General features: G+C 35.1%; 1 protein-coding gene across 1 annotated transcript in view; it reads left to right on the top strand.

The window, feature by feature from the left end:
- Window positions 1-26,587, top strand: part of LOC113226815 — a 51,555-nt gene that overhangs the window by 10,999 nt on the left and 13,969 nt on the right. Inside the window, exons 4-17 of the mRNA XM_026459581.1 lie at window positions 700-897; window positions 1,377-1,419; window positions 2,133-2,199; window positions 10,211-10,358; window positions 12,440-12,637; window positions 13,657-13,770; window positions 14,091-14,293; window positions 15,475-15,572; window positions 16,826-17,055; window positions 19,854-20,042; window positions 20,636-20,770; window positions 22,476-22,613; window positions 24,235-24,538; window positions 25,772-25,905. Coding sequence (XP_026315366.1) covers window positions 700-897; window positions 1,377-1,419; window positions 2,133-2,199; window positions 10,211-10,358; window positions 12,440-12,637; window positions 13,657-13,770; window positions 14,091-14,293; window positions 15,475-15,572; window positions 16,826-17,055; window positions 19,854-20,042; window positions 20,636-20,770; window positions 22,476-22,613; window positions 24,235-24,538; window positions 25,772-25,905 — 2,199 coding nt within the window. The remainder of the gene's footprint in view (window positions 1-699; window positions 898-1,376; window positions 1,420-2,132; window positions 2,200-10,210; window positions 10,359-12,439; window positions 12,638-13,656; window positions 13,771-14,090; window positions 14,294-15,474; window positions 15,573-16,825; window positions 17,056-19,853; window positions 20,043-20,635; window positions 20,771-22,475; window positions 22,614-24,234; window positions 24,539-25,771; window positions 25,906-26,587) is intronic.

The following is a 26,587-nucleotide window of genomic DNA, read 5'->3' as shown; positions in this document are numbered from 1 at the left end:
TGAGAACCTCTTCCTTTTTTGAAGGCGTTTAAAAAAGCTGAATAAGATCTTATTTAGTTTTTATTTATACTTAATATTTAGATATCCATTTATAAACGAGAATATAAATTTATTGGTTTAATTCAGTATTTGTTTCTCGTTTCTTTTTTTTATTTATTGTACAGAAAAACACAAATCACATTTAGTAAAACGGAAAACACAAACAAAAAAGAGGACTTTTAAATGTCAACCATGACCATGGGAACTGTAAAGAGCCCGAAACGTCGGTTTTTTTTTAAAAAACAAATATATGCGATTTAAATCCGGAAAAATAGTTTCATTTCCTAAAAAAATAGAAATAAATAAAAATATGAACATTAACGGGAAGTGCGTTCGAAAGTCTGACCGCATGAACAGTAAAGGAGTGAGAATAAAAACCGGAATTGAATGATAGAAAAGATAACTGTGACCTCGAGACAACGAGAGAGACTGGGACAACGAGAGAGCGACAGGGCTTATCCTGTAATATATATTATAACTTTTAAATCAATTCCACAATTTTGAATTAACAGTATTTGGTGCGCGACATATTGGTGAACAGATGATGCAAGTTTGTACGAAATTTCATTTCTTTTTAAAGTCATTCAACAAAGTACAGGGATGCCGTGCAGTTTTCGGATAAATCGAAAATAATCCTACATAACTGAAACTGTTCAACAGGAGTATCTCCAAACTCGAGTGGCGTCGGCCTGTCATGACCTTCCAGTCGCGGCAGCTCGTACAATGTGCAAACAGAACTCGGAATCTCTCGGAGAGTACTTCTTGCATGTACTCCACTCGGATACTACTCCGGAGACCATGTGCCGTATTATTGGCATGTGCAACAGTTTGAAACTTAACAACATCATTGATTTAAATGTAAGTTCATTCATTGTTATCTTGTCAGATTGAAAAATATTCATAACTTTCGTGTCGTTGGAAAAGTGTGTAAGAATATTTATTTTATTGAATATCATGATGTTTTGATTGATCGAAATCGATTGGCATAAAAGTCGTTGGTTCCGAGTCCAGCCGGAACGAAATAATTTTTCTTTATGTATACTCGATTTTAATGTCAATAATAAAAATAAAACAGTGTTCTACACACTATTTTGTTCTTATTATTGACATTAATATATTGGTTTTCTCCATAGTCAAAAATTTTTATTAAGTATTCAATCATTTTATACAGTATATTTCTTTTATTCTCATTCTGTCACTAAAAGCACTTACAATTACAAAATACAATAGTAAACCGGAAATCTCCCAAATTAATCATCAATGAAACAATGAGCGATTCTTTTCTCATGTCCATTGATCGTAATTGAAGTAATACTGAAACAGTCATTATGTTTCAGAAAAAAAAGCCAATAGTGGCATTGAAGCCAGAGAAAACGAAAGGTAAGTTTACCATAGATTCCCTAAAACAACTGTTGAAATCAAACAATCGAGACTGTAACACATTTTTTATTTCATTGTTATGAACACATAATGTATGATGAATAGTTGCGGTGTAGGTCAGAAAAAACTGAATCAATTGGACAAAAACAGTCATAACTGACTCATATAGTTGATTGATGAGTTATATGAACTAGTTCAGTTTTTAGCTTTGTTGCGAATGTTAAGACGAAATTAGGAATTTATACATGCGTAATGTCCATTCCCATTATATGATATTTGTATAGATATGACGTTTTTTCTCAAAACTTATACAAAATTTTATTCACTTGAAAAATTTGCATATTATAGTCCGATTTGTATTTAGATATCACAAGCGTTGTCCGTTTGAACAATAAAGTTGCTATGTTTATAATATGCCAATCACACCAATTGCCTGGTCTCAAAGGTTAAACTGATTGTTTAGTATAATCTATTAATAAATCGACTACAGTTGGGGAAATGTACGTTCTTTTTTTTGGGGAAATTAACGAGGTTTCATCCCATGCACTTTTTATGATTTAATGGGAAACGAAAAACCTTGACGCACGATGTTAGTGTATAGATAGTGTCTACTAAATGAAATTAAGTTTAATTACTCAATATCCAAAATTGCATCAAACTTCGTTTGTGTGATGCGCACTCGCAACGACTTTTATCTTAAAATACAACATCAGTTTCAGGTAAACTTGTTGGAACTTCAAAGTGCACATGGGGTCCGTCGTATTGGTGCAGTAACTTCAGGTATATATAATTTTTTTTTATAAGTAATCTACCATCAAATGATTATCACTAACTACAGGTTCCTTACCACGGTATGATTTTTATTTATTTTCCTGATATTTATTATATTTATATATAAGACAACCCGTGAACATGGAGCGCGTAACGTTTCCGAAATAACGGGAAAATAAGAAGAAACCTGTAATTATTGTTAATTATTTATAGCCTGTCTTTTTTGAAGACGGAGTAAATTGACATTTGAAGGGTTGCCAGTTTCATAAAATTGTAAAAAGTTATGTAGTTGTTGATAGTTTTTTCGATAGATTGTGAACGAAGATAAAATTTTGCCAAAAATGTCTGAATTGTGAATGTTACGACGGTTCGGTTCTAATGATTACTAATTGCGTTATTGTCTTCTTTATCCTTATTTTGACAGTTGGCCTACTAGTATCGAGATCAATTTTATTCGTATACATTTTAACAAGAATAGCCGGATTTGATTTTCTATATTGAATTAAAATGAAAAACTTTAAAATATGTCTCCTCTTCCTATTTTTTCATAGACATTGTTCTAAATACATTATATGTATATATGAACGTACAAAAATTGACAATTCAAATGAACTTGTGCTCAGTAATTAAAAAAATTAATAAAATCTAGAACAGTGCCCTATCTCAAGAGCATCTAATTCACCAAGAAGATAGTATAAAAGACCTGACACGTTTGAGAAACCTCTCAGGTTTTTTGAAATTGACAGATCGTAGACATCTCAACGTTGTCATGTGATTATTTTAGCCAATGAAAAGCTTTGCGTCCCATTCACAGAAAAATTCAGCGTTTTCTAAACAAATTTCAGTAATAAATAAAAAAAGAAAATATTTGAAATTGGGCCACTATTCTTGATAAGCAGCGAATTTTGCTCTGATCACCAAAGTAAGTAGCTAAAGCACTTGTGTTATGAAAATCGGAAACAACGACAGTACCACAAATACCCAGACCCGAAACAATTTAGAAAAGTTTGTTTCTGCATTGACCCTGCCAAGGATCGAACTCGGGACCTCCGAAATGGCGATAACATGAAAACCGGTGTGCAAGCCACTCGACCACGGAGACCATCAAATAAGTCTTCAAAATAATCCACCGACATATAGTGTATAAGCATATTATTAATTTTCCTCCTGTTCGTTAACTATTTTTTGAATAAATAAATTTTGTCTACGATTTGACAATCCTAAAGACCTTTTAATTGACAATAACTAACAATACAATACGAATAGGAAATCCCGTTACAAAACGTTAGTTTAGTCAATTAATTCCAAAGACAGAGGTAGCATTTAAGCGCGGTGAAAATTTGAATACAATATAATAATAATAAGTTCTTAGCCTGAGTGAGCCCCTGACCCGGCCGCCTGTGCCATTGCCGGGGAATAGCGCCTCTCACATTTAGAAATCCAAAAAATATCTTTAAGGCCTTAAGAGAGGCGAGAATCTAAAATAAATATAATAATAATAATGTGCCAAACATTATACGAATCGCCTGATATCAAACCAGGGAACTTCCTGTACTAAGAGTATCAGAGTAACGAAATTATCTCCGTGTGAATTAACTCAAAACACCCCTAAATTCCTATCATGATAATAAGGCAGAATTTAGAACAGAAAGCGAATAAACTTAATTCAATAATATCTACTTGTATTAATTAAAATAATTAAATATATGACTTAAATTAATCAATTCAATTTAATCAAATTAATATAGTCAATGAATATAAGATTTTAATTAATCAATCAGTATATTAAAGCATATTTAAAGTCAAATTTGCATGTTCTGAAACGTTCATAGCGTTTACCTCATCCAGCACCTGATTGATTCCGTTAACGAGGTCAATTTGGTAATCAATATAAACAAATTTTACTACGGAGTCACAAATTGCTAATGGAATATCAGCTCGCCTTATCCAATTCTCTTTGGACATTGTAATATTACGCCACATTGATAAGCGCGTCTCAGTAGTTTCCACCATGACCATTTCCAATGTCTTAAGTTACATAATACGCTATTGTTGAAGTCGGTCAGATTGTGGACAATTGTGTTTATGTAGGCCGATGTGATTTAGGGAACTACTATGCCGGCTACAAAAACCTACGAATCATAAAGAAAACTATAATGTTGGACACTGGATCTAGGATATGTAACTGTCGCTTTAATGTGAAAACCGCGCATACACCCTTCTTGATTACATACCGATTTTAACCGACTCAAAAGTGGGAAAAGTTCTCAATTCGATTGTATTTTTTAACCGACTTCAAAAAAAGGAGGAGGTTCTCAATTCGTCTGTATATTTCTTTTTTTTTTTGTACGTATGTTACGCGATAACTCCGCCATTTGTGAACCGGTATTGCTGATTCTTTTTTCGTTGGAAAGAGGGTACCTCAGAAGTGGTCCCATTTAAATTTGAAGAAAATATTCCACCTCTGCGGGTGGTAAACCAGGGCATGAATGACTTTTGAGGCCGGTTTTTTTAACCGGAGGTTAGGTTATTTATGTGTATGTTACGATTTGCGATTACTCGAACGAATGAAGTGAAACTATTTCGAGTTTTCTTTTTTTTTGTTGAAAATGATATATCTTCTTCATGAAAACTCTAATATGAATATTTGTCCTGCAGAAACGTGCGATTCTTGCCAGTCGTCTTCACAAACTTACATATTCATTTAAGGGGCAATGCATTTGCCATTTACGAGGGTTAATACTATAGTGAAACAAAAACTTTAAAGGTTATTATACAGCTACTGCGTACTTGGATGACAAAAGTCTGTCGTAGTGCCCCGTTTTGTTCCTGCAGGTACTCTCAATCTAAGATGTTTGAAATAAATACTGTAAATGATAAATGTATTCAAATGTATATTTACGAAGAGCATCCCCCTAGAGTTTCCTGCTCATTCCTCTCAGGGGAATCTGCCTTACGAATGAGCGGTAGAGTTTAATCAATATGACGATTTCAAATCTAATTTGCTTACCTACGAAAAGACGATTTTGAATTTAGTATATTTCAATGTCGATGCATAACATCACGCCCGTACTCCACTGGGATAGGCGTAGACTATAAATCTCCTCTCACTACGCGTCTGACATACGTCTTTCTTTTTCTTCACTCGCGTCAGACTGGGTTAAAAAATTTAATAAATGTTCTACCAATATGACTTTTCTCATTATCTCCATTAAAAAGATTGGTTTATTTGATTATACTGTTGCTATCTTTGTCGGCTGCAATACGAGGGCAAGATTGTGAGTGAGATAGCACGAAACGATTGTACGAAAACATTTTTGTGCATAATATTCATAACAATTCTAATAATATATATATTTTTTATTTGGTTCACAACTTGAAACTTACACAATACATACACATAACAAGCTCTTTAAATATACAGTACATTGTGTAATTCCTTATAATAGTGAACACAATATATATTATACACAATAAGTATTGAAAACTAGATAAAACTTTTTAATATAAGAATAATTGTTTCCGTATTTGTCGTGTTTCAAAATCAATAGAAAAATGTTTTATTGTCTTAACAACTTAACCTGATGTTAGGCTCTTTCTGGTCCAAAATTATGAGTTCTAGAACCCGTATAGTTTTGTAACTATGTTATTTAACAGAAAACTGACAGACTTTGTCCTTTATTCTCTAGGTCTGTTCAGTAAATTAATTGTACAGGACAAGTGCCTTGAAACAATAGAACTTGTTAGTGTTAACGAATAGTTTTTATATTTTAATGTATACCTATAGTTTAAAGACCAAAAAAAATTCCGTTCAAAATTAAGAACAATGAGGTAATCGATGTAACCGTTTCAGCGCGTGCAACATTGAACATAAAATGCATGCCGTTACGATGGAATTCACTATGTGATTTTCTTCGGTACATTATAAATTATACGTTATCATGCACTTTGTGTTCAATTTAACATGCGCTCAAAAACCTTTACCAGATTTTTAGGTCCTAAATTATTTTGGTTCATGCTCTCATATAGGTCTTATTGTTGTATTGAATTCGATTTTGAACCAGTCCTATTTATAATAATTGTTATTAATATTCACCATGTCACAGTCAAAGGTACAATATGTGGATCTTTTAAAACACTTCGTTCAATATTTGTACTAGCTGGTGCCCACTGCTCCATGTGCATAGAATAATAACATCTAGTAGCTTGTAGCCTGCTGTACTTCACGTATTTTCATAGTTATATTGGTTTTACATACGAACTTTTATCCCCTGTTTCACCTCTTTAAGGGTCGTATTCCAGAACTCTACTCAATGCTCAAGTCAGGATCTGAGTATGATTTCAAACACTGGAAATACGATCCTAATGGCAGGGACTTGAGTGTGATTTCGAGTGCTTTAAACCATACTCAAATCCTGACTTGAGCATTGAGTACAGTTCTAGAATACGACCCCTAAGAGTCGATACTACCTTAGCTCTAATTCAAATTTTTTCCGTACTATTGCGGTTCATTGTGCTGAGTCGCGCGGCAGGGACACTGGGTTTATTTCAGAATTTATTTTTTTACAAACAAAATTAAAGCCATTTGAAAAACGTAATATCGTCTACTATATGTGTTCTATTTAGTTCAGTTGATATATTTAAAAAAATGGTATATGCAAAGTACCTATCGTAGTACAGCAGTTTTCTTGTTCAAATTTCGAGGTAAGTTTGTGTTTTTTTTTCTATCGTGAATATTTTTAGGAATCGTGTTACACCGTATATTAATCAGTGTATATCATTAACTTTACTATAATTTTCTCAAAAGTGATTGGAAACACTTCCATTGTTATGCTGAATCAAACAAAGCCTTTTGAGGTTCGACTCCCAAAATTTATTATATCTGTTTTAATTTAGGTAATATCTAATATCAAAATATAATATACTAATATAATTTGCTATCACACAAAGCGAGTACTTTAATTAAATTTAAACATATAAAGAACATGAACCTACCAAATTAAAATTTAGCAGACAGATCAAGTCTTCGTTCTGAAGCGGTATCAGTATGTAAACCGCTTCCACCTTCGTGACTCACGGATATGACGTTACTGTGACTATACCGTGGGAGGAAAACCTGTGTGATTTTATACAGTTCGTAGCATACTTAAACATCCGGTCCGATTATGACGTAGGTAACTTAATTATGTTACACCCGAAGGTGTTACTGTATGATCACATTCATTAACTCTAATAACTTATTTTCCTTTCTGAAATCGTTTTAGTAGAAATACTTTACTATATATATATATATAATAGTATATAGTAGTATATAGTAGCAGTATAGCTCCTTGTGACAGAGTTCGCCCAGGCAAGTACTGCCGCCAAGCAGTAATGTCAGCATTACTGTGTTCCGGTTTTGAAGGGTAAGGGTGCTGGTGAAATACACGCACATGGAACTTGTCAACTTGTCGCTGGGTGACGGGCGCATTGGCAGTGCCCTCAGATATTTGCGATTTAAAGCTCTTGAGTGGCACTGCAGCTGTTGTGGACAGGCGTGTAGCTTACCATCAGAGGCACGACTTGTTGGTCTCGTCACTTGATATTATGTAAAAAACAAAAAACTTAGTGCACCTGTGGGAATCCAATCCAGGGCCCTCTACATAGGAAGCAAGGTCTCTCCTAACTAGAGATGAGGAGGTTTTAACTGGGGTTTTAACCAAAACTTTTAACACATTTCTGGTTACAAGGGTTTTAACACATTTCTGGTTACAAAGGTTTTAACACATTTCTGCCCAAAATCATGATCAGAAGCGCCGAATACGGACATTGGTATACTTCCATACTTAATACATTTCGATGTTAAATTTTTTTTTAAACGAAAATGAGGTAACTCCGCACAATACCTTGCAATTCTGTGGATTCCATGTGGTTTCTCACTATTAAGGGTGCAACTCGATTACGGTACGATTCGATTTTCATGAAAATCGATTAATGTTTATACGATCTAACGTTTTTTTTTTCTATCGATTCAATAGAAGGGCAAATCGAAACATGTAGATCAAAAAGCAATAAACTTGTGTAATAATTTCATTCAATTTGAACAAAACTCTACTTACAACACATATTTAGTTGTAGATAGGTTTTGCCCTCTATTTTAGGCGTTAATGGATTTAAACCCGATTTAACAATACGCCGGGTCAAAACCCGGATCATGTCCATCTCTGCTCCTAACTAGTGTATCACTACCATTATTATAATTGAAATTTCCTTTACTTTAATTTTACATAATCTGTATTTTTAAACAACCGACCGGATGAGATAAAACAATATCAATACAAAAACACTTGCATATTTGTCGAGGTTGAATCCATAAATTGTTTTAAAATAAATAAATGTCACCTTTTTGTATGATTTGCTGCATAATTACTAAAAAATAATTAAATATTGATTAAGGTAAATGGTCACTTACTACGTACTATATAAATAAATCGATCCATAGCTGTTAATTTTGATACTGGCAGTTTTTGGTGTTACAATTACCTTTCAAAAGATCACATTGTGTAGATCTTTGAACGAGAATAGGTGTAACACCTTTAAATGTATAAATGTCGCGCAGTTTTATTATTTTTGCCCTCTAGATTACTTAAAGTAATTCACCGAGACAACACTGTATATTAGGGAAATCAAATAGGTAAATCTATCATCATCATCTCAGCCCGTTAATACCCACTGCTGGGTATAGGCCTCCTCTCTTGCACGCCAGCTCAATCGGTGTTTTGCGAGTCTCGTCCACAATCTTCCGACGAAATCGTCCGACCATCCAGCAGGTAGCCTGCCTCGAGAACGTCTCGTTCCTACCGGGTACCACTCAGTGACCGCCTTAGTCCATCCGTCGTCGTCCGGCCTAGCAACGCGTCCGGAGATAGGCAATCTCCATTTGAGGCTCGCGATCCGCATACCGACGTCTACGACCCTTGTTCGCTGTCGTATCTCCACGTTGAGTATTTGTAGGTAAATCTAATTCCAAAAAATATAAATATAAATCATACTTTTAAAAGTCTTTGAGTGCAGTATTAATTACATATATACAACGTATCTATGAAGCAAAATATTCTAGCTATAATATTCAAAGTAGGTACTTTCCCTCTGGTCTTTAGCCGTGAGACGCCCTGCATATAATATTGAATTATGTTATTTTCAGTTTTTTTTCCATTTAAACTAAAGGTGCCCAAACTTTTTTCTCATTGCCCACTTAGGCAAGATCAAAAAAAAATTCAACGCCCACCACGCAAAAAATAATTGAAAACGTGTATTTCTTATATTAACTTAACACAAAAAAAACAAAGAAAATAATGTATACGTGTAGTGTAGGTTATATAGATAATTCAGGTTTTATTTATCAAATGCGGTAGCATCAACTACAGAACGCCGCCCAATTGTTTCCGAAGCCCCTACCGCCCCCATAAGACTGACTCTTCAGCGCCCACTGGGGTGCCACGGACCGGGACCACGTTGGGAAACAATGATTTAAACCATTAATTTCCACACACATGAAATATATAATAATTATGCCCCTTTATGGTTTTAATTGTGGCGTCGCAACACACATGCTAATGGTACTCGTATTTTAATCTTAAGATCACTGTGCATCACCTAGAAGCAATAAATACTTTGACTTCGTTTTTAAAACCGAGTAAGGTCGTATATTTACACAATTATGAGAGAAATATCAGAACTACAGATAGTGAATGAGACTTAATTATTACAGATCCCTTTTATAAGCAATACGCAATATTTTTTAAATAGTATTAGTAACATTTTACCTTTGCTCAAGTGATAATGAAATATTTGTGAATCTAGTAGCAGTAGAACTCCTTGTGAAGAGTTCGTCCTGGGAAGTACTGCCATCTTATCTATTTCTGCCGCCAATGTAAGCTGTGAGCATTCTCGAGTTTCGATCTAGAAGGATAAGGGTGCTGGTGAAATGTGTGACGGACAAGAAGCAAAACATAAAAAAAACCTTTTAACACCTCCACAGTACCGGCCACGAATGTAAAGCCACAAAACACTGCGTGGAGCGCGTTTGGCCGAATCTGCAGGTGCCCGAGGACAACGACTCCGTCTGCCAGATCTGTTTGGACATGGTCAAGCAGGCCAGAGACCAGTTGGAGAGTAATGAGACGCAGGTATGATTATATATACTGTGTAGGTACTCTCAGATAATATGGTACACTATATTATATACAGGGTTATTTGTAAAACAGTAACAACCTTGCCGGACTATATTACTAACATCTTAAACTTTTTACATTAAGTCTTTACAAAACATAATAAATATACTAAAAATAAACTTTTAAGTTTTTGTTGTACTATTTGACACGTTTTAGATCTTCATTTGGTAGTAAAGGTAGTAAGTTCAATCGTGCAAGCGTCTCCTCCTCGATGACCCCCACCAGTAGCAGTAGAGCATTTAGTAGCAGTCCTGGGAAGTACTGCTACTTTACCTATTTCTGTCGCCAAGCAGTAATGCTCACATTACTGCGTTCTGGTTTTGAAGGGTAGTGGAGCTGGTGAAATTACAGGCATATGGGACTTGTCAACTTATGTCTCAAGGTGACGGGCGCAGTGGTAGTGCCCTTCAGATCTTTGCACTTTAAAGCTCTGAGTGGCACTGTAACTGTTATGGACAGGCGTGTAGCTTACCATCAGGCGCATGACTTGTTTGTCCCGAAAAAAAGTCTAATTGACATTGTATGCTATTTAATATATGTGAAACATGTTTGTACTGGCACAGCCTCGTGTTACATCTTTCTTTATAAAGAGCACATGGTGTAACATGTTTTAAGCAAATAAACAAATTATTATCATTATTAAAAGTGACGCTGCAACTACGCTTCTAAATATTGTATGAAAATTAGTAGTGGCGCCAATGCAGAGCTTTATAAGCATCCAATTTGAAGGCAATCCTCCCCATCTTTGCGGTTTCAAAGCTCTTAGTGGCACTGCAACTGTTATGAACAGACGTGTCACTTGTTCGTCCCGTCACTTGGTATTATAAAAAAGACCCCGCTCTTGCGTTTTGTGTCGGACTGGTATTTACGCTGGCGCTTTCTTTTGTTACCGCACATAGTTATCATTGTGTACTGCAATCTATTTAAATATGTTTATTGTTATGCTAAAGTAAAATCTGGTAAATTATTAAAAGTTGTTAGTATTTTACAAATGACCCTGTCAATCCTACTTTAAATTAAAAGCGAATATTTCTTGTTGAACTCTAATGTCTGGAACAATGTCAAAAAGAATTATATCTAAATTCATAAACTGTAGTTCGTGAGAGTATTAAGTAATCGCATTCCAGAGGAGGTTAACTCGACCTGTAAGCTAACAGACATGTACCGGCCTATCTCCGGGTCACTGCCCGATAACTGATGATCCAGTACAATGAAATCAAGCGTTGTTATAAAAATACGCTTATTAACTTTCGCCTCCTGCTAATATAATAAATAATATAATAAAAATATTTACTTAGTATCTTTAGTGTAGTTGTTTTAAAATTTGTATTGAATTGATATTCAATTATTTTTTGTGTAATTTCCACTAGTTTGTTATAATTATTAACACAAAGATCGAATACTCAGAAAACATCCTTCGATCATGTAGTAGCTTTTTTTTAAGGTTTTTATAATTTTGTTTGGTATTGGAGGCAATAAAGAGACATTTTACTTTTATTTATTATTTTTATTAATTGTTATCTAATATTTGTTCGTATTTTCGACGCCGTTGACTTTGAATTTAAAAAATCGCATAAGTATATGTATAGAATTATTATCCCAAACTCGCATTAGGCCAGCGTGGTGGACTATGGCCTAAAACCTCGCCTGAGTTGTCCCGTAGAACAGTAGTGAGACGTGTAAATTGGTTGATGATTTTTTTTAATGAAAATGTAATTGTACATTTGACCTTCACCTCACCTGATGGAAAGTGACGATGAGGTCGACACTGGAGCATGTACACCTAAATAATGCCTATTCACTCTCGCCTTGGAAAGGCCCAAGTTATAGCGTTCAGGGAATAAGTCGAATCGCTTATTTTATAGGAAAATAAATTACACTTAATATCTAAATGTTTGAAACTCTCATGGTCATTCGAGAAACAATTCCGCTCCAGAAACGTACTCAAGAAATTTTACTTTTCAATTCTAAGAAATTTATAATAAGAACCTGCATCGGTTACTTTAACACAGTCTTATCGAGTTATTTCGTTCCAGGAGGAACTAAAAGAAGTATTCGAAGGTTCTTGCAAGCTGATCCCGATCAAGATCGTGACGAAGGAATGTATCAAGCTGGCGGATGATTTCGTCCCTGAGTTGGTTGAGACCCTGGCCTCGCAAATGAACCCAACGCAAGTCTGTTCCGTCGCTGGACTTTGCAATAACGCCAAGATCGATAAACTGCTCGAGTCTTATGTAAGTGTCATAAATAATTTTAAACTTGAAATTATACTAGTGTTAGTTTACCCAAAATCTGAATGTTTTATACGTTAAATAGAAAACTACTCACCCATATTATCTAAGCTCTTCTCCTTATCTCAACGATAGAAATATACTAATGATTGGAGATCGTCAAAATCTCCTGTATGCTGCACTATCATTTGATATAGTGATGACATCATTGATGTAGTGACAAAAAAAACCGACCTCAAAAATTCGTGGAACTACATCTATTTGCCAAGTTTTATTGAAATCGATTACCGGAAAGTGTGCGAAATCGGATTCATCCCCTAGTTTGCCACCCTTAGAGGTTTTCTTCAAATTTAAATGGGAACACTACTGAGGTACCTCTAGATACCTCTTTCCAACAAAGAAAGAATCATCAAAAACGTTTCACAAACGGTGCACCGGAGTTATCGCGTAACATTCATACATAAAAAAATACGTGGAATTAAGAACCTCGTCCGTTTTTTGAAGTCTATCAAAAACTACTTATGGTACCATAATAACATGGAACTGCAGCATTTAGGGTTTGTTTCAAATATTCGGCTTCAAAATGCTGGAATAATATTCCACCACCTATGCATACATTTTATTATTATTTTTTCGTTTCCCTATGTACTCATTTTCGTAACCTTTTTGAAAAATATTTAATTTGTTTATTTTATTATATATATTGAATATTTATCAATGATATTTATCCATAGTTGATGACATGAGGCTATCAGCGCAAAAGTGGTGTAACCCAAATTTATTTTCTACAAATATTACTTTAAGTACATACATAACTATTATATAATATTTGGATGCTATTTTCTGTATAAAAAATAATTATTAATATACATATATTGATCATTTATGATTACTATATATACAATGAATTTGGCTAATTTAAATCGCTCGTTATATTGTATGTGCATTTCATAAGGTTACCACTTCTACACTAATAGCCTCAAATACACTATGGCCTAAAATAAGTTGTAATTGATTTACAGAACGCACGACTAAAACTCCGTGAGGGCTGCAACAACTGCCACAAAACTGTTGGCGTCATGAGAAAAAGGTTTGACTCTTCGAGCTACGATGACTTCCTCATTGGGCTTTTGAAGGTAATTAATTCTTAAATATTGTACTAAATCTGTTAGAAATCAATTGTTATTTTGGAAAAATGTGTGAAGTCACTTTAGATGTCGTCAACCCTGCCTGCAGACTTGACATATGAATTGTGTAAGGTAATGGGATTTCTGCGTAAATAAATAATTTAATTAATTTAAGTTTCTCCAAGGACATGTGAACCTTTTTCGAAGTTTATCGCTACTAAACATTCTCAATTGAAACGCGGTTTGGCCTTTCACTATGCTACCACAGCTCTATTTTTATTAGTAGTTACAAATACTGGGCTAATGTATTATTTATTAATTTTTTTCAGACTTGCGGCAAAATGGGCGGTTCTTTCTCCGATTCCTGCTCGATGTTGATCTTCAAGTACTACGAGAACATTCTAGAAGCCGTAAAGAAAGACCTCACACCAAAAAGTCTTTGCCACTTGAGCGGTCAGTGCTCTTTCCAGTACCACGAGCACGATGAGTTCACCTTCCCTGTAGTCAAGTTTGAGGAGCTTAAAGCTACTGAGTGAGTATATTACTATACTGTCCAGCTTGGTACTTTCATCTTTTTAACTAATATTGACTGATCACAGGGCTCTCTAAAATAGTCTTCAAAAATGTGCAACAATTATGATAATAATAAAATACGGGGTGGCCCACGTCTATGGGACATTGAGGGAAAGTACTATAAATATTGTAGATAGGATATTTTGCTTCAAACTGGAAACATTATTTTATTTTTAAAACTAAATAATACTGCATTCAAAGTTTTTTGAAAATTGCTTGTCGTATCTGGGAATCAAACATACTCAATGTGAACAAGAAAGAACATTCCGTATGTTTATGTAACTGCCTCCATGGCCGAACGGTGACCATTCCGGACTGCCACGCAGAGGTCCCAGGTTCGATTCCCAAGTGAAATATTTGTGTGGCCTACATTTATTTCTCTCGTGAGTTTGGGTGTAATTTGTGGTTGTCTTTGTGTGTGTCCATAGCACCCGCGACACATGATTTCCCTAGCGCGGGGCCATATTGAATGTGTGCTTTATTATTATTATATTGCCGATCGAAAGAATCAATTGTGTCGTATCTGGCCACAAAATCGGGATCAAAGACATTTTTTGTGTCGCCATTTTATCGTGTCATAGATGTCATTCGTGCTTCACTTTTGTTTTCTTGTCTTCGTAGTACGTTTCATATATTATTGGATGTTGTTGTTAAAGTTTTTGTTTATTGGTGATATTTTGTAATAGATCATTAATATTGTAGAAAAAGCGATATTATATTATAGTATATTCTCTATTCAACATTTATATATTATTCTAGAGATAGTATATTCTCGTTTGTAAAAGGATAATTAAGTGTTATGTACAAATAAACATAATCTTTGGCTTTTATTTTTCTTTTCAAATTATGTTTATTCAATTCCACAATTTTGAGTTACGACAGTATTGGGTTTCATGTGCAACATATTTAAACGTTATACAAGAAAAGAAAAATATAACTAGGCCTTTACCCGCGATATTCATTTTCAAAAGTTACCATTTTGACACGAATTAATTTTTACTTTAAATATGTTACGTTTTGAATTTATTTATTACCGTTTTAAGCTGATGGCTCTATAGCCAATGCTATATAAATAATATAATAACCTCTACCCGCTGCATTTGTTACGTAAATGTAAATCACTTATTTTACTTACAACAGCGACGTGCCGTGCGAGTTTTGCGAACAGCTGGTGGTGCATCTCCGCGATATGCTCACTGCTAACACCACCGAATTGGAGTTTGAGAAAGTTTTACGAGGTAAAACGCATTCATACATTAGCCCTTTCATACATTATAAAACTTTGAATAGTCCAATATCGTTTCGGTATCTCAATTAGTCGTAGTTATATATAAGAACCTCCCGCCTTTAGCGTGACTATGATCATGAACATAAATCTGTTATAAATATATTTTAATGAAGCCGTGTTATCCTAATGGTTTGACTTATCTTACAAATATATTTCAATTATAATTTTATCTTTCTAAGTTCGCCACAAGATTACAACTTTAGTGGTTATAATTGAGCATTCATGTGAAGTACTGGCCACATATTTTAACTTGAAAAAAGTTTAACTTGAAAAAAGGATGACTTCAATCGTCTTTTGATTTCGATTAAGGCTGGTTTCAGGGCAGTGCGTATATATCTGCGGACCGCCCGCACGTAGCACCGGAGAATAGTAACACGTGTGGCGTTCTCAAGGTGAGGGGCGTAGTGGTAGTCCCCCTCAGATCTTTGCGATTTAAAGCTCGTGAGTGGCACTCCAACTGTTGTGGACAGGCGTGTAGCTTACCATCAGGCGCATGACTTGTTCGTCCCGTCACATGATATTATAAAAAAAAGCATCGTTTTATCGCTCCGCGTGAACTCTGCACAAGACACATTTGCTTCCATTGCAGGCAACTGTCTTCCATGAATATCCGCACTAAATTAAATACTCGATTCAGATCAGCTGATTCTACGCATGCGGATAGCCCGCAGGGGAACAATCCATACGGACCGTACGCACAGCCGTGAAACCAGCCTAAAGGTTCTGGTATTATGTGGCCAGTTGTTTATAATGAACGTTGTTATCACAAATCAAGCTTTTTCTAGTATTCCTTCAAATATGGCCACGAGTATAGTTCATCATTAGTGTTATAAACGAAACTTCTTTAAACAGAGATGAAATGCTTTTGAAGAAATTGTTTTTTTTTTTGGCGTCTTGACAATATTGACAAGAGTCTGACTCTGAAATAAGATGATAATGACAATGTTTTGTATTTTTGTTTTGTTACATTTTTTGGTTCATATTAACTTTTATAGTTTATATTCCTATCTTTTAGTCCCTTCGACAGGGTATGTAGTCATTGTTAATATACTTTTTCGAGTTACAGTATTATTACAGTATCTATAGTTTATATCTATAGTTTAATTTAGTCTAGCAAAGTTACGTTACGTAAATCATTCGCAAATCAAAAATTACGCAAAATGTCCAATGCTTATAAAAACTAACGAAATCTCTTTCCCACAGCCCTCTGCAAACAAACGGGCGAATTCAAAGAAGAATGCCTGCATCTAGTGGATGAATATTATAAATCAATCTACAGTTTTCTCATGGTGGACCTCAAACCTGATAAAATCTGTGAACTAATGGGCTTGTGCGGTAAAAAGGAAGACGTGCCGGTTGCACCATTGATTCCTGCGGAGTTGGCTGTTAAGATCACACCGTCCTCGAAACTTATTGGCGCTGAGGAGACCAAGGTATAATATATCCATTAAACTTAGCATGAGCCCGAAGACAAAAGTTAATTCTTCTTCGAACTGTTAATATTCTCGGGATTTTCGATAGACAATTGACAGTTCGAAGAAGAGATAAGTTTTGTCGCATAATATATATATATATATATATATAGAAGAGTTCATTCGCTTGTAGGGAATTGAAACAAACCAATTACGCGGCTTTAATATCACGTGATATTGGACTACTAAAACTGACCAATGACATGGCTTTGAACACTTACGATAACTACCGACTGCTTATTTAACGTGAATGGAAGAATGTATACCACTTGTTAAATGTGCATGTGCGGCAAGAATGAAGATTTATCAATTGTTCCATTGATTCCTGCGGAGTTGGCTGTTATGATCACCCCGTCTACGAAACTTATTGACGCTGCGAAGACTAAGGTACAGGGTACAAGTTGTCGAGTGTTAGGTAGTTGTCTGCAAACCTATTCTCTCCTCCTTATCATAATTAACGTTATCGAGCGAAACTGAGTTATTGCCATATCTGGAATCGGTGAAATAAGATCTAGAACTTCCCTTGTAGCGGTTATTTAATACCTTATTTAGTTTCAGTTTTATTGTTAAGCAAAATCTGCCTAATTAACATTGTTTTAGGGCACGTATTTAAATGATCATTTTTAATTTTCAAAAGCTGCAGGCAAAATATATTTCTCTTCTGTTTTTTTTGAAGACGGGAGTAAAATGACTGTTCATTGTGCAAAAGCGTTGCCCGCTTGCGAGCAGCTAATGATTGCAGTCGATAAATATTCTATCGACTATCGACTTAATATTGGACACGCTTATGAAATAAACAGCCGAACTTGTTTCATTTGAATCATCCTCGATCCATAATTCATCCAATTGCTCAGCACAAGTTCTTTTTCTTTCCCGGTTTTGTAGGGTAAGGACCCTTCAAAACCGGATTTTGTAGGGTAAGGACCCTTCAAAACCGGAACACAATAATGCTGATATTACTGCTTGGCAGCAGAAATAGGTAAGGTGGCAGTACTACTCGGGACGAGGAGCTCTACTGCTACTAAACTTTTTTAAGCGACAATAAAACCTTAGTTGCCAATATCACGAAAGTTACCAAAATGCAAATGCGTTAGTTATGACAAGTAGAACACTATTAAAGGGTTGTTTGGTATCGCAAACAATAAGTTTTTAACAGGACATAAATGTGAAATTTCTCCTACTAGTTTGTTATTATTATTGATACAAAGATCGAACAAACACAAAGAAAAATTCGGTCCACCTGGATTCGAACCAGCGTCTGTCACCTCAACGTGGCTACTATTAATCTACTTGCCATTGCAAAATTGCTTCTTTTATTAGTTTAAGTGGCATGTTATCGATTTTTCTTGGGATATATTTCAGAGAATGTGCCGTTGATATGGTACCAAACATTCGTACCACGCCCTTTGGTTCCCATATCTTATATGGCAATGAAATACACTACATCTGTTTCCCGCAAACTACATTTTAAGGCTAGAGTTAATAGGCGCTTTTTAGATAATCGCGGATGCATCGTCGTTTAACATCAAGTGATATTGTCGCCACGCGTGTCTATTTTATATTGAAAATCCTCCTGCATCGGTCCTTCACTGCTGACGATCGCCACTTTGAACAAGTACACCGTCAATGAATTTTCTCCACTGCACTGTGTTCGGCTAGGTGGAGTGCGATATTCACCGGTACTGCCAAATTTTCTGATGATGTTGTTTTGTTAACCTTTTTTTTTATATACTCGTATATGAATTTAACACATCGGTCATTGACTTACAATTATATGGACGTCGGGTCCGCGCTAAAAAGTGTCCGCACTTGTAAGGCGCTAAAATCGTATACAGAGCGCCAAACTCCGCTTTAGTCTTCATTTGTTCTACTGACAGCGTGATATTGCGATGACATTACAATTTAAATTTCGAATAGGTTGACTTGGGACATTTTTTACGTGGTTTTTGTATTAGACCCGTCGTCCATTTATTTGCAAGTCAATGACATCGGTAGAATGATACAAGGTACTATTCAGCATACAGGTGTTGGGACAACTCCCATTTATTTTGATCAGTTCCCCGAGTTTTACTTTGAATTTTAAGTTTAATTCCTACGTTTAATCTGTTTGCGGTACCAATTACACCCAAAAAAGCCTTTAAGAGTTGAATAATCATTTGCCGTAACGTATAACATTTGTGAGATAATTAAGAGACCTCATGGGAACCGTGCGTGTCACTGGATTGAACTTTTGAAATATTGTTAATTTAATGTTACTATATTTCTTAGGTGCTTGTAACTTGGTGACTAACTTGAGTTGATTAACTAATTTGGACCAGGATCATGGTCTTTGCTAGCGGTAACATTTTGTAGTTCCAATTAATTATACGCATGACAAGATAATTACCCCGCTTTTATATATTAATTCCAATAAATGTATTACGAAAACTTACAAGTAATCGTTGGATTTAGCACTATGTCGATGCTGAAATACTCTAATTAAAAATCGGAATAGATAAGATAGCAAACTGACAGTAACTAAAGTCATTTTGAAAAATAATGTTGCCATGTTTATTGTACGTTGAAGTGTTTGGTTCGGTTCTCAACTGACTGAAACAAATATAGTGTTTGAAACTGAAAAATTTTGAAAAATTAATTTCATTTCCAGGCTCTAGTTTAAACACATTCCCACCCACTACCTATGGAACAAGTCTTTATTGGACCCATCAGATTACGTTATGTTAACAATTAATAGTTTTGACATAATTATCTTTTCGCAGATCGCTCATATACCAATGAAGCAAGAGAACGTCCGCATCGTGGTCGAAGACGCAAGCGTGGCTCCGTTGCCGATCGAACGCATGTTCGTCAATCTGCCAACCAACCCCGAGGATGGCAAGGTCATTTGCCAGTTCTGCCAGTACTTTTTGCATTATCTACAGGTTGAAATCAGCGACATCAAGAATGAGGTGAGTGTACGGTATGAATTAACTTAATGAATATTATTTAAAATTAGTTTGCTTAATTTTTTTAGCTGAGCATTAAAGAAATTCCATAAAAAAAGAGATTAATTTATTTTTTGTTTATTTGAGTTGAGGAAAGTTACTTCGATTACGTTACAATATATTAATTTATTTTATTTCAAAAACTCTTCTATTTTCTATTTCTTTCAATATTTCGCTTTTTTAGTAAGACTTCTTTTTTAAGTTTTCGAAGCTAATGCTAAACATACAAATTCATTAGTAAGTTAAAAGTTAAAATAATATTTTCAAATTAAAAGATTTAAGAATTAAAGTATGAAGAATATAAATTTGACAACATATTGTTATTATCATATAAAATGTGTAACCATGTGGTTTGCAAAATAGGTCTAGAATGTTTTTCCGTTGGGTATCTTAGAAACAGATAAACTCAGGAAAGGGGCAACAGCCCTGTGTATTGTGCTGATAATGGCATTGAAGATGCCCGAGGATGCGCGTAAATTATCGCATAGTATTATCAATAGTATCTTGGTGTTCAAAATATTGTGAGAGTAATGAAATGCTGAATGCCCATGTTACAGGAGAAAATCAAAGAAACAGTAGAGAAAGCATGCGACAAGCTACCCCAATCGATCAACGATCAGTGCAAGGTGTTTGTATCTCAGTACGGCCAGCAGGTCATCGCTTTGCTTGTGCATGAGATCGACCCGTCCAGTGTGAGTAGACATTCTGAACAACTTCTCCTTATGCCTCCTGTTATTACTTATTTTTATGCCATTTTCTTGAGGATGGAAAAAATTTGCTTTATACATTATTGTTCACTCTATATTGGAATTTCTAACTTTATTTAATATCTTTTGTATGCATTGACTTACCAATAAATGGACGTCGGGTTCGCCCTAAAAAGTGTCCGCACCTGTAGGGCGTTAAAGTCGCATACAGAGCGTCAATCGCGCAATAGTCTTCGTTTGTTGGAGTGACAGCGCGGTTGTCAATCATGCAGTACCAATAATAATTACTTGTAAAAATTACTGCAGTGAAGTGTGAAAACAGGATTTTGTATCATATTTTCACTAAGAAAATATATTGTGTTATCATATTTGTCATTTAATAGTGTTATTTTGTGCAGTTTTATAGTATTTAATTTATATATAACTGATTCGTAAATATAAATTACAAAAGCACATGAAATTTTTCTACTCATTGCATGCGCAAAAGATGGAAAGAGACCCATGACGTCAGTTTCAAGAAGCTTATGTAAACTTCTTGGTCATTTTCAATTGGTCGAACCACAAGCGATTGAAATATTTAGAACAAAGAAACTGTAAAGTTGCTTTGATTTTAATCCTATTTTTAAAATGATTTTTTTATTAAACGTTAGCAATAACTAACCAAATATTGTTGTACTTGTTTTACGGCATGGGATTACCTATTAGAAATCAGAAAATACATTTGCCCGAAATAACATTAGCTCGAATTTTCATAATGTGTTTTTATGAAGATTACAATACAAAGGCTAATTTTGTCTATGTAAAAAGCATCAAAATGACACGAAAGCGTAACGGTTTTGTTATAAATCGGAATTACGGATATTTGAGTTTACGTTTAGTTAGAATATCGGTACATTTCTTATAGTACACGCTTATTTTCACATTTGTAGTAATAATTGTATGTATGTATCTGCCCAACTCTTTATTACACCTTTAAGTGAATTTATACAAAATTCGACATAATAATATATATAAAAAAATTAATTAATATTTACGAGAAAGGCTATTCCATTCCTCTTGTGTTCAAGTAATTTTCAGTCGAAGCTAAATATGGTGCATTTTGTTAAGTTTCCAGTAGAAGCTGAATATGGTGTTTTTGGGCCCTTAAATTGTTGTAAGCAAATTTAGGCAATACTGCAATGACGTTACAATTTAAATTAAATGTTTTAGTTTTTTATATTTCGTTACATGTCACTACGTTTGTATAGGTTAACCTCGGACATTTTTTCGTGGTTTTTGTGTTAGACCCGATGTCCATTTGTTGGTAGGTCAATGTTTGTATGTAATAAAAATGGTACCTCATGCAAAATATGCGTTTAATAAACCTATACTTTGGAGACGAAAGACGTAGAAGCCAATTTTACAAAACAAGTATGAATGTAGATGGGTATTTATATTTACGTTTGCTCTTTCGATTGTCTCCTCTAAGTCTATATTTACTTAAAAAATTCGATATTAATATAAAAATGATGTAAATCAAAAGGTTTCTAAATATTTATTTTTATTCTTGTAAACTTTAAGCGCTTATCATTAAATATCTTGGGTTTCTATGTAAGTGGGGGTCTTTTGACAACTTGAAGTAAATAAAAGAGACCGAACAAACTTTCCAGCGACTCTCGAATGTAAATTGAAAGTCTATATTTGTGTGCAGGTGTGTCCGGCTCTAGGCCTGTGCCCGCAAGTGCACGAGGTCCGTCGCGTGAGCATCAACTCGGACAAGTCCAACTGCCCGCTCTGCCTCTTCGCGGTGGAACAGCTGGAGACCATGCTCAAGACCAACCGCACTGAGGTATATAACATTTGTTTCTATTAACTATTACTTAGCTCGAATACACTATAGTTATATGTATGAATAACCGAAATGTGATAATACATACGAACGTAAGAACGCACCCTGAAGCCATCTAAAATAGCTTGCGCTTTTATCCAGTTAAAGCGTTGCAATAAATTATAATTAATCTCCATACTCTAAGAAACTGACAGCAGTAGGACTTTGCACGACACACAGCGTTTTGTTGTTGCGCGTGTTTTTACTCTTAAAATCGGACATGTCTCTATTTACACAAGAATCAAAGAGAACGTTTCATTCCCAATGCACGAGTAAAACTCCCACAAATCTCACTACAATACTTTTTGAAAAAACCTCAACCAAAATTTATGTCCCGTATTTGGTATATTTTGAAAATACAATTCTAGTGACCAAATCGTTGCAGCCAAGTAAATCGCATATACACCCTCAACTCATATCGTTGGATTGGGTTTTGACAGGCCTAACCTGTAGGCATATTATGAAAGTTATTGTATTATGTAGGCATATTATGAATGTTTAGTATATATAACGTTATGCGCGCCCTGGGGCCTATATGAAAGGCGCAATACGCGCCAGAGCGCGCTGGCATGTTATAGGCTGTAAGTCGCCATTTAGTAATTTTCTTTCTGGCTTTCTTATATGTTATTATAGTCGATCTTTTTTTTGAAAATGGAGTAAAATGACAGTTAATTGCGCAAAAGTGTTGCCCGCTCTCTAGCAGCTAGTGATTGCAGTCGATAAATATTTTATCGACTATTGACTGAATTTTCAATCTTTGTAATGTCAATTTTTGTAAGTTCACAAGTACATACCTACAGGCACTGCATTTAGAAGTATATCTTTTCCAAATAAAAAAAAGGAGACATATTTTAAAATTTACGATTATATTCATCCTACAGATCCTTGTATTGGGTATTAATGACTTTTTTGCCGTAGAAACTTATGAAAGTTCCGTTTACATCTACCTAAAGACTAAACAAAATGTCGCTACGTTAAATGCAATATTTGTTTTATTGTATATCATGGTGTTCTTACAGCCATGATAGTCATATATTTTTTGTGATTCGTTTAGTTTGTTATTATTATTGATACAAAGATCGAACAAATACAAAGAAAAATTCATACAATCCAACTGGTATCGAATCATGCGCTGATGATGCGTCCATAACAGTTGCAGTGCCACTCAGAATTTTAAATCGCAAAAATCTGAGGGGCACTGCGGCTGCGCCCGTCACCCTGAGACATAAGTTGACAAGTCCCATGTGCCAATACCACGGTACGTTCTACGCCAGCGTCGACACTTCCTGATCACTCTACATCTAATCCGCACGGAGGCACTAAGGCGGACACCATTCTACGAGGCTCTAGCCTTGATAAAGTCTTTAAATGGTATTAATGATACAATCGTGTTCAATAAGTCTCTGACATCGGCTGGTTACTACTACTATTTAGAAACGGTCACCACTCAAAGCTGTGTGATTGAAATTCAGCAGCTTGCTTTTGGGCGGTGATTGACTCAACCCTAGATTGACTATGTCTTACATATTTAGTTTTTATTACTGTTAGTGTAAGTTGTATAATATGTATACATTATTTACAGGCAAGCATTCGTAAGGCATTAGACGGCCTCTGCAATCATCTATCTCAGAAACTGCGCACGCAATGCGTTGACTTCGTCGACACGTACACCGAACAATTAGTCGAGATGTTAGTTGCAAATATGAATGCACAGGAGATTTGTGTCTTCCTCAAACTGTGCGTTGACGAGGGCACTGACCCGTTGAAATTAAAGCATTCCAATATTGATAAATATCATGACAAACCAGCGTTGCGTGGGGACAGAAATAATCACAAGCAATCTCTGTTGCCGAAGCAGTTGTTGGTGGGACCTGATGGTGACATTGGTAAGTTACATTCAATTTTCGTTATTATGATTTAAGTAAAATTACTAGATGTTAAAAGTGGCAACCCTGACTAAAAATTACAATCATTGTCGACGCAATAATTGACGGAAATAGTTCATGATAATTTTAGGCTATTAAATAGTTTGACCTACTGCCTATTCGAGCAAAAGCCGTGGGTTCAATCCGGACACGCTTCTCTGAGTTTTTCGGAATTTATGTGCGAAATTTAATTTGAAATTTACCATAAGCTTTTCGGTGACGGAAAACATCGAAATGATACGCGCATGTCGAAGAAGGTTCACAACCTTCGGTAAACGTGTGAAGTCCTCAACCCGCACTGAGCTAGTGTGGTGGACTATGGGCTAAACTCTCGTCTGAGAGGAGACCCGTACCGTAAAATTACTAGATATTGAAAGCAACAATCCTGACTAAAAAATAAAAATCAATACCCACGCAATTATCCATGGAATTAGTTATTTGGATTTATGTTATGTTTATTTATATTATATGTTATATTATATGTTATGCTATTTATTTATGGAATTAGTTATATGGAATTATAATAATAAAATTGTAGGGTGTGTAGAAGACAGTCAAAGCAATCATTGGTGTAAAAATCACGAACTAATACGGAAGAATATTGCTTTAAAAAGTCAAAAAGGAGAAAAATGAGAATTAATAACTTCTTAATGAATGAAGCTATAATAGTTGCAGCTTTAATCAAATCGCAAAGATCTTAGCGGCACTACCACTGCGCCCGTAACCTTGAGACGTTTACAAGTCCAATGTGCGTGTAGTTTCAACAGAACCTTTACCCTTCAAGTCTGGAACGCAGTAATACTCTCATTACTGCTTGGCGGCAAAAATAGGTATAATGGCAGTACCTCTTCAGACGAACTCTTTTCACAAGAATGAATGAATGTAACAATAATAATGATCGCAATCTAGGGATACCCTGTACTATGAGAACCAAAGCAACGAAATTTTCTTCAGGGTGCTACCCAAAGCAACCAGACTAGAACTAATTTTGAAAAGTTCGTTTCTTAAATTATCACTACCGGGAATCCAACCCGGGACCTTCTCATCTAGAGCCCATAGTTCTAACCCCTATTCCATCGATATCGTCAATCGAAGGGGTTCGAATCTAGATTCTGCTAGTTATTTTGCAAATCTTGATAGATTATTTATTAGATAGAAACAGATACTAAAATGTAACGTGTCCAATGTTGATAGAAACGAACGAGATCCCGGACAACACAGTGAATGGCCGTCCCGTGAAGCCCGACGTATCACAGAAGACAATCTGTGTCATTTGCGAGTTCGTCTTGAAAGAAATTGATGATGAGATTAAGGACAAACACAACGAGGTTAGTAGACCTTAGTCAAAGCTATTTGTAAACAGAAATAAGCCTTCAACTTAACCTCATATTAATAAATATTTTCTGCAATGACTAAAAGCGCCTTCAAATTGTACGCTTATAAAAGCACTGCAGTGGCGCTACTACTAATTTTTGCTTATATTTTTGAGTTAGTAACCATTTCATTAATTTAAACTTAACTTCGTACTCATTTAAAAGACCGACAACTTATATTTACCTATTGTTATGGGACATGTAAAAAAAGAGGGCCCGAAACGTTGATTTGTTTCAATAAACAAATATATGCGATTTACATCTGAAAAGTAGTTTCAGTACCTACATGTGACAATCGCGAAAACCTAAGATCTCGAAAATTATTGTAATTAAGTTTTAAAGGATGTTTCAGCACCCTGATATTCAATAATTTTATGTGAAATTCCTTCGTACCGGCTGGATTCGAACCAGAGACTTCTAGCCAACCGTGCTAGACGCTTTGTCAACAAAGTCGCGGACGAACCAGCGGACCTTACGATTTTTCCTATGAGCTTGTTGCAGATCTTTTTGCAGAGTTTTTGGTTTTTAACAACTTTTTGCCGTCGCGCCATTTGTGAACGCGATGGTTACTAAAAATAATCGAATTATTCGATTATAAGCATAATCGAAATATTCGATTATAAGCATAATCGAAATA

The sequence above is a fragment of the Hyposmocoma kahamanoa genome, unplaced genomic scaffold (genome assembly GCF_003589595.1).
Source record: "Hyposmocoma kahamanoa isolate Upper Pololo Valley unplaced genomic scaffold, ASM358959v1 202, whole genome shotgun sequence".
NCBI lineage: Eukaryota > Metazoa > Arthropoda > Insecta > Lepidoptera > Cosmopterigidae > Hyposmocoma > Hyposmocoma kahamanoa.
The sequence above is the reverse complement of the archived record's forward strand: the minus strand, read 5'-3'. Positions and strand labels throughout refer to the sequence as shown.